At 48.6% G+C, this 19099-nt stretch overlaps 1 protein-coding gene across 2 annotated transcripts; it reads right to left on the bottom strand.

The window, feature by feature from the left end:
• Positions 1-3226: 3226 nt before the first annotated feature.
• On the bottom strand, positions 3227-18729 carry Clptm1l (CLPTM1 like). Of its 2 annotated transcripts, none has more exons than XM_041632238.1 (17): positions 18568-18729; positions 17943-18043; positions 16549-16738; positions 14970-15118; positions 14036-14114; positions 11671-11788; positions 11255-11349; positions 10366-10450; positions 9878-9981; positions 9042-9107; positions 8510-8560; positions 7690-7772; positions 7198-7232; positions 6418-6473; positions 6290-6334; positions 5581-5696; positions 3227-3774 (listed from the first exon to the last, which is right to left on the bottom strand). In XM_041632238.1, exons 1-17 carry the CDS (start codon positions 18727-18729, stop codon positions 3690-3692), a joined length of 1620 nt encoding a protein of 539 aa, XP_041488172.1. In that variant the 3' UTR covers positions 3227-3689. The 2 variants fall into 2 exon arrangements, with proteins under 2 accessions (XP_041488172.1, XP_041488173.1); XM_041632239.1 differs by having other exon boundaries at positions 14970-15115.
• Positions 18730-19099: the final 370 nt, after the last annotated feature.

The raw sequence follows: 19099 nt of genomic DNA, 5'->3' as shown, positions 1-19099 counted from the left end.
TTTTGGCTTTTTGGTTTCTCCTGAAAATTTTATTTTCTAAAGCTGTCCTAGCATCCAGAGCTGTATGGTTTTTAACAATAGGTGCTGTATCATTTAATCGTTTTGTGGAAGGTTTCCCCCATTCTGGCAGAGAATGACTGAACTACATTTGACACTGGGGCCTGTGAGAAGCCCCACCAGGCATTTCCTAATGGCAGGTTACCTTGCCTGTTCCTTGTCGATCCTCATTCATTAGTCCAATGCCCACCTTTGCCACACCTTCTGTACACTCCTACAGACCATTATGACAGGGAGCATATGGTATGCAGGCACACATGGTGCTGGAGGAGTTCTACATTTTGCAGGCAACAACACTTTGGTGCCCAATGTGGCACCCTGGAATTAAAAGTCCCATGCTCTACAGACTGAGCAAGCCAGGCATTTCTAAGAATAAACCTCCATGTGTGATTTATTTTGGGAGCTGGGTGGTGAACCCCTCAAAAAACCAAAAGAACTATGTGGTCCAGTGATGACCAAAGCATCTTTTCACATTCTGCAAATGAAACTGTCTTAGTAGGGTTCAATTGCTGTGAAGAGACACCATGACCACAGCAACTCTTATAAAGGAAAACGTTTAATTAAGACTGGCTTACAGGTTGAGAAGTTCAGAATACTGTTTTCCTTTCTAAGAGCTGCTGTGGTCATGGTGTCTCTTCACAGCAGCAGTCTTACAAGATGACACTGCAACACCTCAGTTTGTACAGCGTACTCTGCTTACACAAGAGACATTCTTCAGAGCCTGTCTCTGCCACTGTGATTCATGATTCGATGGGAAGCTAGCAACTGGGATGCCGCTGCTACCTTCCCTGCTAGAGTAGACAAACAGCAACTGGGATTCCATCGCTACCTTCCTGGCTAGTGAAGACAACTGATTTCTACATGTTATGACATCCAAAACATATTGTCATAAAGATTGATGTGGCCGCCAATTAAATGATTTAAGCACCATGAAAGCCCAGTTTTAGCATGTTCCCATATGATTACTCCAGGCAGATCTAGATTCCTATCAGTGTGCCCCCTAGCTTCTCCTGCTGGTGTTTACATTCATGAACTTTGTGAAATCCCTTTAGGATTTAAACTGTATTTACAGTGGGTAGCAATTTCTGAATTAGCAGCACTTATTCATTTTAGTGGCTCAGGTTTTCTCAAATTGTTCCCACAAGTTACCTTTAGCTTCGTTTTTTTTTCTTTTTTTTTTTTTGTACTTTGTATGTCACACACCTTGTTTCAGACTACTTTAAGATTTTCTTCTATGGTAGAATCTCAGCAGCTTGGTGGGTACTGTGATGATGGTTCTCTAGATCTATATGGTCCTAGTTTTTGTCATGTTTGATGTTTTTCTAAACATTATTTGTTCAATATTCCCTCTATCTTTTATCTCCTTCAAAGCCTCCACTTAGCTCTAACTGGTTTGCTGGAAGTTCTGCTCCACACACTGGTGCTTTGTTTTTAGATGGTTTATGCTTCAGATTGGCCTAGGAACTCCTGGGTCAAGCAATCCTCCTGCTTCAGCCTCCTGAGTGCCGTGCCCAACAATAATAATAGCACTTCCGTGGAAAACAAATAAACAAGCATCTCGGAGGCTATCCAAATTACGGAGGGCACAAAAGGGCAGTCACAGGGAAATCCAGACTGGCTCTTACTTCACCATGGACCCCATTCTACACAAATGTAAACATACAATCCTTTCAGAAACCTTGCGACATTGGGCTGAGCCCTCATCTAACAGTCTGTTGCTCTTCAGCCCACGAATGAGGTACGAGAACACATTCCTTATCTCACCAGCCCACGTGGGAAACTAAGAGTCCGTCTTCAAGGGTCAGTTCAGCTTATCTGGCTTACTCGTACCTATGTGGTGGACCGAGACAATATCACAAGATTTTTATCAAGGGGAGAAGGGCAAGAGGAAAGGCTGAGAGTGGATCACAGGGGTCATGAAAGTTACAGCCTGAGAAACTGAAAAGGCAGTATGAATGGAATTGGCCCCCAGGAGCACACAGGGAGGTGTGGCTTTGTTGGAGGAAATGTGTCACTGTGGAGGCAGACTTTGAAGTCTCGTATATGCACAAGACATGGTCAGTATCTCAGCTCAGTTCCTGTTGCCTGTCAATCAGTACGTGGGACCCTCAGCTCCAACCCATTAAATGTTTACCTTTATAAACTGCAGGGTCACAGTGTCTCTTCAAAGCAACAGAAACCCTAAGTCAGTAAGGAACATTTCCCTATAGCCACTCTGCCCGTACCTGTCACTCCTCAGAGCTGACCAATGGAGACCCATCTCACACTTGTTCTGAGCCATGAAGTGTAGCCTGACTTGGGCCTTTCCATGGTTGTTTCTCCCAGGAGCTGACATCACTGAAACAGCTGCTGGAGCCAGAACTGTCTCATGTTCTTCAGGGAAGGAGAATGCATTAACACTGGTGTGTGGAGACCTCTGTTTCCTCAATGCTCACCAAACTGGACATGCTGTCACAGCCACCCAGACATGCCTGGGCTACCCATCCTCATATACCCCAAGCAACCTCCGACCCCTGCTTTTGACTTGTGCTCTGCTTCACCAAGCTTCAAGCCTACCCCTGCCCCAGGACCCATGTGTAATGAACTCTAAATGCCATGTGTCCTGCATAACTGTGCTGGAAGTTAAAGATCCCTTTAAAGATCCCACTATATACCTGAGATTGCATATCTGCATTAATATTTTAATTGGTAATACTAAAGGTACTACTTGAAGCCACTGTTTGCCTTTGAATCATATAACATCCACAAAGGCACAGATAAGGATGAATGTGTCCCACTTAGAGTGGCCTTCCAGGTGACCAACTCTCAGAGAAGAGCCTGGCAAACTAGGAGGAAGGATACTGTAGAGGAGCAAAACAAACCAAGCCCCATGTCACCAGAGCACATACTGTTCCCACATTCCACCTGCCTTTTGAAACAGTTCTTTACAGCCTACTTCTCTCCATGGCATTTCCCCCAATTTATGACCAACCTGAACACTGGCAGCTGTGACCAGCCCCTAAATGACAACATGAGCCCCTAGGACATCTGTGGCTCCAAAGCTGAGAAACACCCTGGGCGTTTGCTCCTTTCAATGCAGAAACAAGTCTATCTTTTGTATTGTTCTCTGAGAGAAGTTTAATTTACAACATCTACAGTATTTTCTATGTTATTATAGGTTAAAAAAATGTCACAGCCAAAGAAATTTATTTTAAAATAGAAACATACATACATACATTAAGCTTTAAACAATCAAATTTTAAACAAAAAGAAAAAAGAGCCATTTGATCCCAGAGTCCATACAGACGACTTTTCATGTGTGTGAAATCCACATAAGGGGCACTTGGACAAGTTGACGTGGAAATCCATCATTCTCTCTACCCTTGCGTGCTCAGGTGTCCAATGGCTGCCATGGGACACTCAAGCACTGGGAGCTACCCTTGGGTGACTGCCCACTGGCACCATGACCAAGACCCAAGTTCTCGTGGGCTGTGTGGTTAAGTGCTATGAGGGTGCTCAGGGATACTGAGAAATGCTCAGAGGGATTTGGCAACGCAGAAGATGTGATGTCTAGAAGTTCCCTGAAAGCCCCCAGGAATACTCATGGCACAACTGTGCTGTGCAGTGCCACCTGGGGGCCTGGGCCAAGACGTTCAGTCTGGGTGGGGCTTCCGTTTAGGCTGCTCCTCATAAGACTCCCCAAATTCATTGACCCTGCTCTTATCCACAGGGTAAAGCCTGCAATGGTAGGGATGGATAACGATTAGTGAGACAGGCCCTTTCTGTCCTTGAGAGGAAGACATGGCTCCTCTGCAAACACCCTCCAGTAATCTGAGACACCTCCATGTCAGGGACTTTCACAGGTCTGGGAGCTGCTTCCCCCCTCTCTAGTGCTGCATTCTGCAGGGTTGGGAAACGAGAGCTCGGCTAACCAGAGAAGGAAGAAAGACCTGCAGTAGGGTGGGGCCTAGAGAGGCCCCACTACGGGGAACTGTGAAAAGTTATCCAGGCAGTTACCAGAACAAGTTCTAGACAATTCCTGGCTTTGAGCACTCTGCCCATGTGGCTATGCTCTTCAATCCTGCAACCACCTACTCTAGCATCATAGCCCTGCCTCTGTGAAGATACCAAGGCAGGGAGGGATGCAGTGTCCACTGTGTGAAGTTCTCCTTGATGCCCCACACACGGTAAGACAACCAGATCTTAGCTTTAAACAAACCCACCTCCCATCAAAAGCCCTGGGGCTGGCTCTCTGCATAAAGACTCGGGACTACTTCAAGGGTGCCCTACTGGCTTGAGACGTTGGGACTCTCACAGAATAGGCCTGTAGCAGGTGTCAGTAGCTGAGTTCCTAACAAGCCCATATCTATGGATGTGAAACCTAAGACCCAGACCCCATTCAGCATGTGGGTGTGGTGCTATGTTCCTATGACAGAAGTTCTTCCCAGACACACAGCTCATTGACATAAAAGCCTAGCCCAGGAACAGCTGCAGGCAGTTGAAGCAGTTTTGGGAAGACAGGCTCATCCTGTATTGGATGTAGTGGCATTTCATTTATGTTGTAATATATAAAGTGTGCCTGAAGTTCAAAGAGTAAAACAGCCCCACTGGTCAGTCTTACAGACCAGGCAGTGGTAACACACACTTTTAATCCCAGTAGCCATACTAGCTGCTATAGAAACCAATCCTAGAGAGGAATATAAGACAGGAGGAGACAGCTCTCAGGCTGTCATTCTGAGATTCCTGGAGGCAGGATCGCCATTTCAGACAGAGGTAGAAGTAAGAGCCAGTGGCTGGTTGTTTTACTTTTCTGACCTTCAGGTTTAACCTCAATTTCTCTGAGATTTTATTAATCGTGTTCCAGTTGGACAGTCACAGCTTGGAAAGCTTAGAGGAAGCACTGCCATCATAAGGGGATGAAGGAGAGGGAGGGGCTCAGGCTCCAGGGGCAGCTGCTGGGGATCGGGAGGTAAGGTGGCAACACTCTGAGAAGCCCTTTCCTCATCATGGACTTACAGAAGACGGGCGGCCTAAGCCTCTACTGATTTAAGGCTTATTCCAGGAAACCCCAAACCCGGCTCTACCCATGCAGCCCACAGGCAGTGATGCATACACACAACAGAAAGGCCAGATGCAAGCCCGAGTAGGCAAGGGAGGCCAGGCAAGCATTGTGTTTTAATAAACGTGTCTTCTAGAGGCTTTCCCTCGGCCGGGTTGGTAGCCTGGATATGCCGTTCTGGTCTGAGGCCCTGGTGGCTATTAGCTGCTGCTGGTGGGTACAGTCCAGGCCCAGGTGAGAATGCCACTGACCTCTACCTGCAGGGCATGTAGCCTGAAAGAAGACCAGCACCCCCACCCCGCCCCACGCTGGAGACCTGTGCTTGAGGACTATTTGTGCAGGGGATAATCTTACACTGTCATCACAAGACACAGCTGGAACCTATTTTGGGCAACAGAGAAAAGCCACCACCCACCAAGTCTGCCTGAAACAACAGACAGGTGCAGGGTTCTACAGCCAAGGAGGAGTTGCATATGCACACTCACCACCTCTGGTAAAGGTAGACCAGGAACACCACGTCATCTCTGAAACAGGCCAGTCGGTGGGATGTGGGCATGGTGATGATGAAGGCAAAGACATCATCAATGAAAGTGTTAAAAGCCTGCAAAGCCAGATGAAGCAGTGAACCCATCACAAAGCTGGAGTCCGACATTTTATGGCTCCTTAGCAGTTGGCGGGACCCCTCACTGTGATATCCACAGCAACACTGCATGAAGACGGCCCAGAGCTGTGCCAGCAGGGCAGCGGGGTCCCAGGCCCAGGAGTATCAGCCCCACGTAAGAGTCTGCAGTTCTCTGTTGAGAACCAAGAGCACAGCTGGGAAACACGAGCAGAGCAGCCTGGGCTGGCTCCACAGAGAACTGAAACTGCTCCCTATAATAAGCTCAGTCTACCAACCCTGTACGAAGGGTCCCAGGCTCTGTTGAGGAAACACAGAGCTCTGGTCTCACACTGAACCAAAATATATTTGTGTTTTGACAGTGCTGCCAAAAAGGAACATGACCCTTCACTCACAACTCCCCCTTACCATGATTACGCGAACCGTCATCCTGTAGTTGGTGGCTTTACAATTTGAAAAGATGTCTTAGTTTTTTCAAAGTGGAAAGAGCCAAAAGTACTGTGTGTCTGTGAGCTCATGTGCATGCGCCCCACAAAGGGTCTTCCAGGCATTCTTGGCATGGACCTGGTGCTTACCTTGTAGGTAAAGGCCTTCCAGGGTAGGTGTGCCACTGACTTCATCTGAAACAAGAAGATACCACAGTCAGTCACAGGCAACATAGAGAACATAGGAGTATTACCTTAGCAGAGACACCTGACCTTACCTTGTAATTGACAAAGAGCTGGGGCAACATGAAGAGAAAGCCAAAGGCATAGACACCTGTGGAAACAGAAAACATGCATGAAAAAGAACCAAACATCCATTCTGCTTCCAAAAGACCTCAGTTGGCTTTGTCACAGTGCAGCTTCCTGGCTAATAAACTCACCAAGAGTCAAGGACAAATCATAAAAGCTGATTGCTGTTAACTTTTGTCTACAAGAATTAAGCAAGAGCTGGACACTATCATAGGGACACTTGGAAACATGCCAAGATTAAGCCTGGGATCAGACCTAGAAGCATGGATATCCAGAGCTACCTGCTTATAGGCAGGCTGCCTGACCTCACTGCTGTTCACTGGTACACCCCAAAGCACGAGAATCCAATGCTCTGACACTTAGCCATGGGACATACACACAGGTTTACAGACGCCATGGGCTGTGAACCACACACAGGGCAGCAGGGCATCGACCAACCTCCCAGCGTGTCCACAAACCTTAGCTTGCCATATTCAGGCTCTGGTGATCTGAGAAATTCTATGGAATGAGATGTCAGAGGTGATCTGAATGCTAGTGTTGCCTATTTGTAGGGAGGAAACAGACTAGCCACTGAGGATCAAAGCACAGGAACAGGCTTGTTCAGTGCTTAGGCCCCACAGTGCTGGGCTCTGTATGAGTGCTAAAGGTAAGGAACCAACCAGCTTTTTACCCTAGAAACCTGTCCCACCAAGTGATGGAGAGGAACCTACTGCAAACACCATCACCAAGGAGGAGACACATGGACTTACCATTCACAAAGCTGTTGATGAGCCAGGAGTACCAGCTGAAACAGAGGTAAAGAAGTTGTGACCTGACGCCAAATGAAAAATCACCCTCCTGAAAAACGATTTTGACACCCAAGCACTCAGGGTATCTGGGATGTGGAGAGACACCACTGAATGGACAGATTTCATTCCCAGGACTTCCAGGGAGTCAAAGCAGCATCATGCTGTTAGTTTCTCTTTCAAACTCTGTCCAACCTCTGTATTCCAAGTTGGTGCCACAGCAGGGAAAAGCCTGCACTTCCCAGGTTGAAGCATGCCATGTGTACTGTGTGGTTACGGCATGCCAGTGGTTCCTGTCCTCTTCACAACCCAGAGATGAAGACCTACATCTGAAAAGGGTCCCTCGTTCCTGGCAGCTCACGTGGGAGCCAGTCTACCAGGTGCATGTGTTGTGCTCAGACATCAAGCTAGTGTTTTCAGTTGGGAAGATGAGGGTGTGGACTCTGCAGTACTCACCTCTTATACTTGATATTGAGGAGTGAGTAGACAGCACCCCCAACACAGAGAGGGTAGAGCAGGTAAGACAAGTACTTCATGGCCTGCGAGGGACAGAGGCAGCTTCTAGTAAACACCCCAACCACCAACCACCTCAGCAGATGCATCATCTAACTTGTGACAACAAGAGCAAGGAAAAAAAGACAGAACCCCAATAATATTTCAGGTAGTAGCACAACTGTGGGCAATGACCATAATTCTGCCAAGACTCCAAAGTGAGAACCCCCATGCATACCACGGGCAGCAATGACTGCGCTGCATCACCCGCAACGCATCAGACTGGCAAATTCAGTCAGAAGAAACCAAGGAAGTGCCCAGATCACAGATCCAGGCTGCAACTACAGCACAGGTCCTCTATTTACTCTGATTTGTTGTTTGCTATCATCTCACTAATATCTGAAATGCAAATAGCTGAGTTTTGAACTAAAATACCAAAACCATCCTGTACACAGATGTTCTGTTAAATCCAACATGTCCCACTCCTAAGCAACAATGGGGAGGCGAGGCCCTGGATGCCAGAGGCGTCCTGTGGCCTCTGTATGAATGAAGAGAGAAGCCAGGTGTCTGGTAGAAATGATCTGAACAGCAGGAACTGTCCAGGTGACAGACTAGGAACCAGTGATCTGAGAGACTGTTCCTTCCCGGGGATGAGGGTATACCCACATGTTTACCGTTGGGACTCCTATTCAGGCTGGTTCCATCACATTCTCAGGACAAGATCCCCCCAGATTATAGCAAGGGCCCAATCCTTTATGGTATCACAGGTTCCCCAACTACTTACCTGGGCATCGTACTTCTCAGTCTTCCTCTCAGATTCACTGTGCGTGCCAAACTGTTGTGAGATTAATATCATGTCAGCTGACTCAGGAGACTATCAGCACAGCAAAGCTAGGACTGTAGCAATCAAGGGTGGAGGGTCCACTCTACTGCCCTCAGCACCAACGCTGGCCGTACCCAGCCTCAGGCTTAGGCACTGGCCAGTCCTGCCCCAGTTCCACCATCATAAAGGCCCTGACCCTTTGCGTCTACTGAGTTGGTCCAATCTCCTGATGAATCAGGTGAAAAATTAGCAACGGATTAGAAAGCTGACATGAGCTCATCAGTGAGGCCCTATAGCCTGGGTGAGGGGCCCCCATCTGTGGGGCACTTCTGCATGCATGTGCCTGTGTTCCGGGAAGCTCTGAACTAGGCAGGAAAGACAGGATAAAGGGCCTCCAGAAGGTTCAGCAGTAACTTGACGGCAACTAAGAAATGACAGTCTGGTGAGTTCGTTCAGGACAATCTATGTCTGGAGCAGTCATCACATGCCTCACCTGAAACACAGGCCTCAGGCCTCTCCAGGCCACTGTCATCTTCAATGCCTTCTTCACTTTCCAAAGCTGAAGGCAGAAAAGGAAATAGACATTTAATTCTAAGACGCTGGATTAGGAGCTAAATTGTAAAGGACAAGACCTGGTACCCGTCACCCCTGTCCCACTAGACACTGTTTCTGTTCCCTCTACTTCTCACGGTCACTTGTGGACTAGGAAGGCTCTGCACTACTCTTGGCTGTCCACACCTGGTGGACTGTGAAGTCACTGGTAAAACACAAGGAAACATTGCCTCTAAGTTGGATTTTAATGTTGTCAGACAGTTATGGAGTTGTGGTGTCGATGAAGCCCATCTCTCAACAAGCATTTGGTAGCCACAAGGGCCAGTAACTATCAGAACCTATTCTGCGAACTGGACCGCTGGGTCTGTACCCTGCTTGCCACCTTCCTTCCAAACTGGGCTCCTATGTCCCCTTTCCACAAGTGCCTAGCAGCAGCACTAGGTCACCAAGTGTCACTGCCATTACCTATGGACCACATGGCTGTTCTATTCCAAATTCCATTCAAACCAGGAGCTTCTCCAAAGTCATACTATCTGTTTGTTTCATTCACAGTGGCTTATAAAACCTGTCAACACAGGGTCTACCCAACAGGATCTACTGTACCAAGATGTGCCCTCAGAGACCTCCTTACCCAGCAGATATCTCCCTGATGTTTCCAGAGGTGTGCAGGTCCTCTGAGGGACTCCTGTTTCAGGACTCAGAACTGCTGAACAAGTCCTGAAGTTCACAGACCTCACAGAAACCCCATCCTGACCCAGCACGGTGTCTAGGACTCACCTCAATAGCAGCCCCAATACCAGCAGGGATGAGCACCAGCAGGCTTGTCTGTTCGTCCAGCAGAAAGAGGAAGATGACCACAGTGCTAAAGCAACGCCAGAGCACTGCGGACATGAAGACATAAGGTGGTGAGGGCACACTGCACCCACCCTTTGCACCCACTTCCACCCTTTAACCTCTCACCCCTCTGGTCTGATGCTATACTGAAATCTGTGAGCAATCAGGCATCAACAGACTGCACCTTGTGCCTCCAAGGGCAGGCCAACTCCACACCCGTATACACACACAGTCCTGTGTTTGGGACTTCATAGCCTCAACGGAACTCAGAGATGCTTCCTGGATGCTGAGGCAGGGCCTGGGGTTATGCTGCTTGACTTAAGAGGCATCTCTATAGGCAAGCCCAGATCCAGGAGTACTGATGAGGAGTGGGCAGGAGCTCCAGGCTTCACAAGGAACCCCGGGGCAGGTGGACTATTCCTGGGCCCTACCTGCTTTGGTAGACATTCCAATCATGCTCTTCTTTTTCTTCCAGAAACTGATGTCATTTTTAAAGGCCAGGAAATCAAAAAGAAGCTGTAAAGGAGACAGGACAGCAGCTTACACTCTAGTCACTCACCAGGTAGTCTCCAAGTACACTAGGCACAGACCCAGGTTCAGCAAGACATGTTCACCATCTATCAAACTTACACATGTCCCACAGCCAGAATGGTGGACCTTGAAGGGAAACCTTTTTTTTTTTTTTTTTTTGATTTTTCGAGACAGGGTTTCTCCGTAGCTTTTGGTTCCTGTCCTGGAACTAGCTCTTGTAGACCAGGCTGGCCTCGAACTCACAGAGATCCGCCTGCCTCTGCCTCCCGAGTGCTGGGATTAAAGGCGTGCGCCACCATCGCCCGGCTGAAGGGAAACCTTAATGGGGCATTTCTCAAACATACATCTTTGACTCAAATCCCAGGAAGAATACCATGCGGTGTGACCATCCAGGTAACCCAACCTAGGCCTCAGCCCATTACTTAGAACAGTGTCGTCTCTCACTGTGTGGCCTCTTATAGTCATCCTTATAAAGTTACATTTGCTCTGGGGTGAATGGTACCCAGAAGCCCCACTATACCCCATGCTTTGCTACCTTGCACTCTGACTGCACCTAGCACACTTATCAGAGAGCTCTCTAGTACGTCTGTGCACACATCAAGCACACAGACAGCACTGCTCACTTTCCTAGTTCAAGAGAGTCTACTGGGGGATAACACACAGAGTTATCACATAGGCTGTGCAGAACCCATGAACTAGGTCAACTGACCCCAACTAAATACCAGCGCCCGCCCAGCCACCCCAATGTCTTCCCCAGTCCCTGCAAGAAGAACCCAGGGGACAGCTCACGTGAAACGCTGCAACAAAGAAGGTCAACGCTAAGAGATATAAGTTGGTGTCTACAAAAATTCCCTTCACTTCATCTGCGTCTTTTTCTGAAAACCCTGCAAAGAAAACACATTAAAATTCAAGAAGAGCCATTTCAGTCTTACCCAATGTCATAAATATTCTTCTGAATGTGGAAAACTTGCATCTTATCTGGAGCAAAAATCAACAGAAGCTGTGGCATTTAAAATATTATGTTCTGAATAAACCCAACTTTCAGCTAACGCCTAAGGCTACAATCTAGAGATACAAGGAGCAGAACCACTGTAAGCTGTTTGACTCCATAAATGAGCCCAAGCAGGGAGTACAGCAGTATGGGTCCACAGCGTGGACTCACCAAACAGCCCCTCCCACCTCGGCCAGGGCCCAGGGCCACCCACCGAACTGCTGCAAGGAGTACACGGCGTCCTGCATGTGGATCCAGAAGCGCAGCCGCCCCAGTGAGATCTTGTCGTAGGACACAGTGAGTGGCAGCTCAGTGGTGGAGCGGTTTATCACCTGCCACCAAGAGACCCGCAGGTGAGGGAGGGCCATCAGACACGGCCAGGATGATCAACGCAACTTTGGAAAGTGGCCTGCAGCCATGCACTATGTATTATAGCCCAATAGATCTAGATATTCTAGAAGATCCCTGCACAACCTTCTGCAACTCCACGCCAGCCCCAGTGGGTGCTGCAGGGGGCAGGGTCTGATACAAGGCTCATTCCTCATCCTAGGCCCTTTTATGCTCAGACTGAGTTTTTCCCACAGGAGTTCTGCCAGATGTTGTCTCAGAGCTGAGTAGGAGAGGTGCTGTATTGACTCAATCCTCTGACAGCTCTGAGCACCCGTCTTCCTCTGAGCACCAGCTTGACTCCATGTATTACTTCTGACCATACTTGCTGCGAGCTCATCATTTTAAGTAGTGCCCTAGTCCATGAGTGTCCAGCATTTTTACAAGCTGCATAAGCCCTGACAATGAGGAAATAGGCTCACAATTAGCATTGCCTAGAAACTGGTCAGTTTACTAGCTGAGCCAAGGAACAGACTTGTTTGGCTGAGGTGCCATGGACCTTTCTTAGAATAGTGGAGATTGTACACAAGGACATGAAGGGCTGTGCTCTTAGGTGAACCATTAGAGACAACACCTGAGCCCACACACCTATATAGCAGGTGAAATATGGTCACGATTTCTAAGACACGTACACACTTCATGAGCTGGAAACCATCATCCAACCTTCTGCCCCAACCTCCTGCCATGAACATTGCTGGGGGTTAAAGGCATGTCACATACAAGGGAGCTGGCAACCTGAAATGTGTCAGGGTTAATTAGTCACCAGGTCTAGGACTTGGTGGCCAAGTGCTGGGCCTCTACACATCATGGACGCACCTATGAACACCCCTTAAATGGTCAGATGTGTCCCAGGGATGACACTGTAAGGTCCTATCAGAGTCTGCTAGCTGGACTAACCTAGCAGGCTAGACTGCCTCTTAAAGATGACATTCCTCTGAAACGGCTCACGTGGATCAGAGCAAACCATACAAACAGGTGTCACAGCAAAGCTAGTTTCCTACATGTTCACTACAAGCTACTGTACCTTATAGCAAACCCATAGGGGTTCCAACAGGATGACCAGAAAATAATTCACAATCTGCAGATGCTGGCCTACAGCCTCTAACTACACTAGCTTTTACACAAACACTGGATACCCAGTCACAAAAATACAGTCACTTAACACAATATCCCAACTGCTTGCAAGAAATCAGCACTATTAGGTCTTTTAGTATGTTTGCGAACAGCCCCGGGTTTACAAAGTACAACCTGTACATTTCACAGAACCCAGTATCCCAAGTTTCAAACAAGGAAAACCAAGTCAGAGAAAGGTCAGAAGTCAGTCAGACTTCCTTACCACAGGTCATCTAGGTGCAGATGACACCTGAGGCAAGGGCAGGACGGTGGGAGCCTGCCATCCCGAGCCACAGCCAGCAGCAGAGTCCAACCAGGGGTCTGAGGGGACCTGTGGCAGCTCCCTGTTGTCTAAAGACATCTAGGCTGCCTGTTAGGGAACACTCACAAACGGCAATGGGAGAGGCACAGGTGCTCACCTGTGACCCCAGTCAAAGCTCCTTTCTTGCCCCAAATACTTCCACTGTGAAAGAACACTGACATAAGTCCTGGCAGCAACTGTTACAACAGGCAGGAAATACTTAGCATGGTATCTGATGCAGTGACATTAAATATTAACCACCATTAGTCTCCTTATAATGCAGAGCTAAAGTTCAGCCACGTTTCTTCTCTCAAAATACCCTTCTTTCTGGAAAAATAGCACCTTTATTGCTATAAAAGGGCACTAGAGTGGCCATTTCATCTCCACAGGACCTTGGCATGGCCCATGTCTATCCTAGGGGATGTGGCTCCCTCGCAGGCCAGGGTCAGCTATGAATCTCTAGTTCTACAGCAGGACCAGCCTGTTTGTTAAGGAACACAGAAATGGCAGTGGGAGAGACACTGTTAGAAACTAGAAGCATAAACAGTCTCACATGCCAGGAGCAGGCATGCAGGCCTTTCTGGTGGAGTTCTGTAGGACTACTACCTAAGATCCCAATGAACGATCCAAGAGTCTGCCATCAGAAGAGAGTCCCAAAGAAGCCACAACTAAAGGCAGGGCCCAGTCAGGTACTAAGACCTCTTTCTGGCCCAAATATGGCAACACTCCCTCTTCTCAGGAGAAGCTTTGTGCTGTGTCCAGGAAGAGTGTGGCTCACCATCAGGTCTTTAACGCGGTTGCTCAGCTGGTCAATGAACAGGATGGGGAGGTAGTGCACTGTCTTTCCAAGCTGAATCCTGAGGGTTTGAAGCAAAAAAGCCCAAAGTCAGTGTCAAATTTATCCCCGTGGGGCACTAAATATGTGGAGAAAGTTGGTCACCCTGGGAACATCCCACCCTGTATCACTGTTGGCTGTATCCTGGCCACTGGATCTCACAAGATGGCTTTCCAAACAGAAGCAGGAGAGACCCACACTCCTGCCCTCTAAGTGGGTGGTGCGGCACTAGCTGGGGCACAACCTCTGGAAAGCTATCCACACACAGAAGGCTGCCTGAGAGGAAGGCTGGAGACAGGGTCAGGGCTGGCTCTTTCTGTACCAAATGAATACAATCTGGAGCATGTACACAAAACACATTTTATAAAAAGATTTAGGGTTGGAGAATTAGGTCAGTGGTAGTTCTTGCTCATCATATAATGTCTTGATTCAATACCCCAACACCACAGACATAAAAATATTCAAACTTTACGAAGGAAAATACAACACCATTGATGATATCAGAAACTATCTGTTATGAACAGAAGTGATTCTCAGCCTCTTCCAAAAGCCACATGACACCATGATGGCGCACTGACGATCTCAACACTGGGCTTCCAAAACACAATCACGGTCACATTTCATAGCCCAGGGACCATGAGAACAGTGCACAGCAGGCAGTCGCTTTTGTTTCAGCCCAGGGAACACTCTTCCTGGACTAAAAGTGCGATGCACTCGATGCTCACTTCCTCTCAATCCTGTTGGTCATCTTAACCATCACCTCTGGGAGGTGAGCAAGGGGCTGGATGGGGTCTGCGGCAGCTCACCCACTCCTGACGCCTGCTCTGCCATCAGGTCTAGGACTGGCTTCCCTCCCAGGACTCCACTTGAGACTTACATCTTCATGTACCGATGCACATCTGCAGGCAGGGAGGACCCATCAAAGACAAAGTCATCCACCATCACATTCAGGGTCAGCCTGGGTCGCCAGTGAGAAACGGGTTCATCCAGGGCATTAGACGGCTTCTTCTCTGCTTCTATCTGCTGCTACAAAGAATAGAAGTAGAGGCTACACTACCTGGAACTAGTTTTGTGGCCAGGGTCTCCAACGGAGAACCCACTGGTTCCCTAGACTGGCAAAAGTAGGAAAGAAGGCCTAGATGAGGGGTTCTAGGAACCCTGGGCTGTCAGTCCCAGACCACATTCTCCCTCCTCCCAACTGGTTCTGTGAGATCTTGAGGGATCAGGGACTGGGGAACTAACACAGCAGGCCTGCATCCTTGTGAGCTAGGGAAAGACTACTGAGACACAACACTAAATGAGATAAAAGGTAACAAAGAGTGGTCTGAAAGGAGATGCACTGGATCTGTTACTGATTCTAGATAAAACAAACTCAGGAGAAAACTGGGGAAATCAGCTTTATCTCAAATCCAGATGCCTCCTTCAGGAAGCAGCACCACCCTATTTCCACTCAAATGGCTGTCACACGGCATTTTCTGTCCCAGGCAACAATAACAGCCTGTATTTAATGGTTCCAGAGACACTCCATGCTACTTCATATAGACATCATCATGAAGCCTCCCCTCATCACTGCCCACAAGAAGATACAGCAGGGGACAGCAAACAAAAAGAGTATTTGTTTGTTTGACATAAGGTTTCCCAGTGCAGCTCTGGTTGTCCTGGAACTCATTCTGTAGACCAGGCTATCCTTGAACTCAGAGACCCACCTACCTCTGCCTCCTAAGGGCTGGGATTAAAGATGTGTGGCACCACCGCCTGGCTAGGAATCTGCTCCTAACCTTTGCTACTTTGTGCAAAGGTGCCATCATTCTTGTTTTGTAATCTGTCTTACCTTCTACTCAATACAGACAGAGACAGTGAATATTTCTTATTTTATGCCATGAGCCCATAAATGACTCCCCTGCCTCCAACAGTCTTAGTCTATAGTCCAGACTGCTCTGAAACTCATGGCAACCTTTCTACCTCAACCTTAAGTACTAGGATATCAGGAGAGAGTCATCTTGCTTGGTTGAATAACCACTTTTGTAACTTTTTCTTTACAGTTTTCTACAGGTAAACAAAACATAAAACAGTACGTATGCCCTTCCTGTAATTTTCAATTATGAGCATAAAAAGGAATATCTAGTCATGTAGTCCTATGCAGTGTGTGTGTTCTTTGTGTATGGGCACATACATGCACACATGATGACTCTCACCAGGAAAGTACAGGTGAGCTCTGAAACATAACTGCCCTTCCAGGAAGGCATACACACCTGCCTAAAGACAGCAGCCCTAGAGCCAGAGTGCTATGAATCACTGTCCAACACTAACCTGCTATAGTTTATCTGCAAACCCATTGGCTATTATTAAGTACGACAGTAATAATCACATTCCTTTAAGCTTCCACTATAAGGCATGCATACAAACTTTGAACAAGAAATACAAGCTTGCTACAGTGATCTGTTTAGACCCCATACCTGTGTGGTAGACTCCCCTGTGAGCAGGTTAATTTCTTCTGGTTTGGGGATCATGTAGGTAGTCAGAGGACTGATCAGGTGTACCTGCTTCCCATCGTGCCAGGGCAGAATCCCAGCATGATGTAGGAAAATATATGCGTACAACGTCCCATTGTTCCTTGTTTTCTTTGGTACAGAAACATTAACTGTCCTAAAACAGAACAGTCATTTTAAATATGTACATGTTAAGTTCTATGTTTATTATGTAGCACAGACAGTCCTCAAACTCAGGTTCCTCCTGCTCCAGCTTTCCAAACAGCTGGGATTAAAGCTGTGTACCACCATGGTGGCACACACTGGCCATACACATGGTAGCTAATCATCTCTTTAGATTTACATAATCTAATTTTAGCTTACAAATGCTGAAAAGGAAACCTGCCTATGACTTTTCAGAACACAATCGTGTCCCAAGCACTAAGAAAAATACAGGACTCCCTGCTCCATTTTAAGAGCCTCAGAAGGGACTTACTTTAAAAGCCATGGTGGGAACCGCTACAAGGAGAAGCAGACAGAGCATGGATTCCTCTGAAGCTCTGAAGCAGAGACATCTTTACCAGGGAACCAAAAGGAAGTCCACACACACAGGTGCTGAGTGCACACAACTCTGCTGTGGCGTTTCTGGCAGATGTACACTGACATGGAGCTCAGCAAGGGCTCTTTCCAGCAATGTTTCTACAACTTCTTCCAGATCCAAAATCAAAGTTTCACTATCTGTCCCGGACAACTGACATGGTGTAATGAACAGGAACAGGAAGCAGTATTTGCCTCTACAAAACTAAACAGTACCAGCACTTCCCAGCCCCATTTCACGAGGATGGGAGTTGGTAGTTACCAACCGCTCTGAGGTCACAGGCTAATAGGCTTGGATAATGATGCACCGGTGGGAGCTGAAAACCAATGACTAGTAAGGCCAAAGCCTGCTGGGCAATACAGAATCTCAATTTGGGGAGCAAGCCATTTTAAAACTTTTATTTGAACTTTTACAAGTTAGAATCACATGAATGCCAAAGCTAAACCATGTTAATTCTCAAAAGCTAGTGCACGCAGCTAAGCACTGATGACCTACTCTAATGTCAAAGATCACTTAATGACGACTTTCTGTACGTTTCCACCATCCCACTTTCCCCTCTCATAAGCAACAGGTGAACTACTTCTACTAGGAAAATCAATGTACTGCTCCTTGGGACACTGCCATCAGACAGGACTAGCAACTACTTTCTAAGTGACAAACTCCACACTGGTGACTTTCAGGTTGAATGTTCACATCTACCTTCTCTAGGATATCCTCACTCTGTACACGGTTCGACCAGTGACATCGTGGAACCCACCCCTGGCAGTCTGCCCCATATTCACACCTTTCAAATTTAGACTCCACATCAAAGTCTTCCACGTTCAAGACCAGGTCCACATTGTTCTCTGCACCAAGGCTGGACCGTGTGGTGGTGTAAACACTTAGCTGGAAAGAGTGAACAACAATGTAAGGTCAAAAGGTCCTGACTGAAGACACATCACTGCTGGGGCAGGGCAGGCAATATGGGGGCTACCTCCCAGGGGGAGAGCTCGGGCTTGGTTAAAATGGCCTGTGTGACACTGTTGTGAAGAACCGGGGAGTGGAGCTGACGTGTCGTGAAAGCCCACTAGAATCAGGAAGTGACACAGGTAATAAGGGTCAGAGTTTAGCAGCCCGAAGAATATGGCGTGAGTACTCGCGGCGACTTCCACTGAGGTCCCTTAGGAAACAGGTGTGGGGCGATTCGACTTCAGTTATTACCAGGCAGAACTGGGTTAACCAGAGGGCTGCAGAGATCAGAGAAGCCCCAACTCCAGCTCTCACAGCCACCTCACCAGAACACTGGACGGTGACATCAGTGGTGGGGGGTAACGGCACGGGGATTGCTGGCGTCCCGTTTCTGACTAGTGTCAGTAAGGTAAGGGGTAGCACCGGCCGGGAGGCGCCCTCTTCGGGCCCCCGACTCTCACCTGCAGCTTTGGCCGCCGGGCCAAATACGGCTGGATGCAGTTGGAGTCGCCCGAGCACGGACGGGTGTAGACGATACCGTACATGACCCAGCAGGTGTGCACCACATACACCACAAACACGCCCACCACCAAGCTGGTGAAGGAGCTGCGGCCGCTCCACATGGCGCCGCCGCCTGCGGGCCAAGCGCCGCCGCTCGCGCCCAGCAGCCGCCCGCGGCTCACGGGAAAGCCGCCGCGCGACGCCGCCGCCGCCGCGGGGAAACCAACGCGCCTCGCGCGGGCCGCCGGACGTCCCGCATGCTCCCGCCGCCCACACCCGGAGCCGGGGGATTCGCTGGATTCGCCGGACGCCGCTTCCGGGACACCAGCCGACGGCGGAAGTGGGCACGCGCGGCCTTCTGGGAACCGGGCGCTCAGGCACGCACGCGCGTCCGCACGCCGGGCGCGTCCGTGACGTCAGCCTCCCGTGCCGCCCTCCCGGCGCGCCCGGCGGGGACCTGGTGGGACCTTTGCTTGGTAGGACATTTGCTCG

Source organism: Microtus oregoni, unplaced genomic scaffold (genome assembly GCF_018167655.1).
Source record: "Microtus oregoni isolate MIOR12 unplaced genomic scaffold, Mior012 000040F_ref0000088, whole genome shotgun sequence".
Classification (NCBI taxonomy): domain Eukaryota; kingdom Metazoa; phylum Chordata; class Mammalia; order Rodentia; family Cricetidae; genus Microtus; species Microtus oregoni.
Note: the sequence above shows the minus strand (reverse complement) of the source record. Positions and strands in the feature narration are given on the sequence as shown.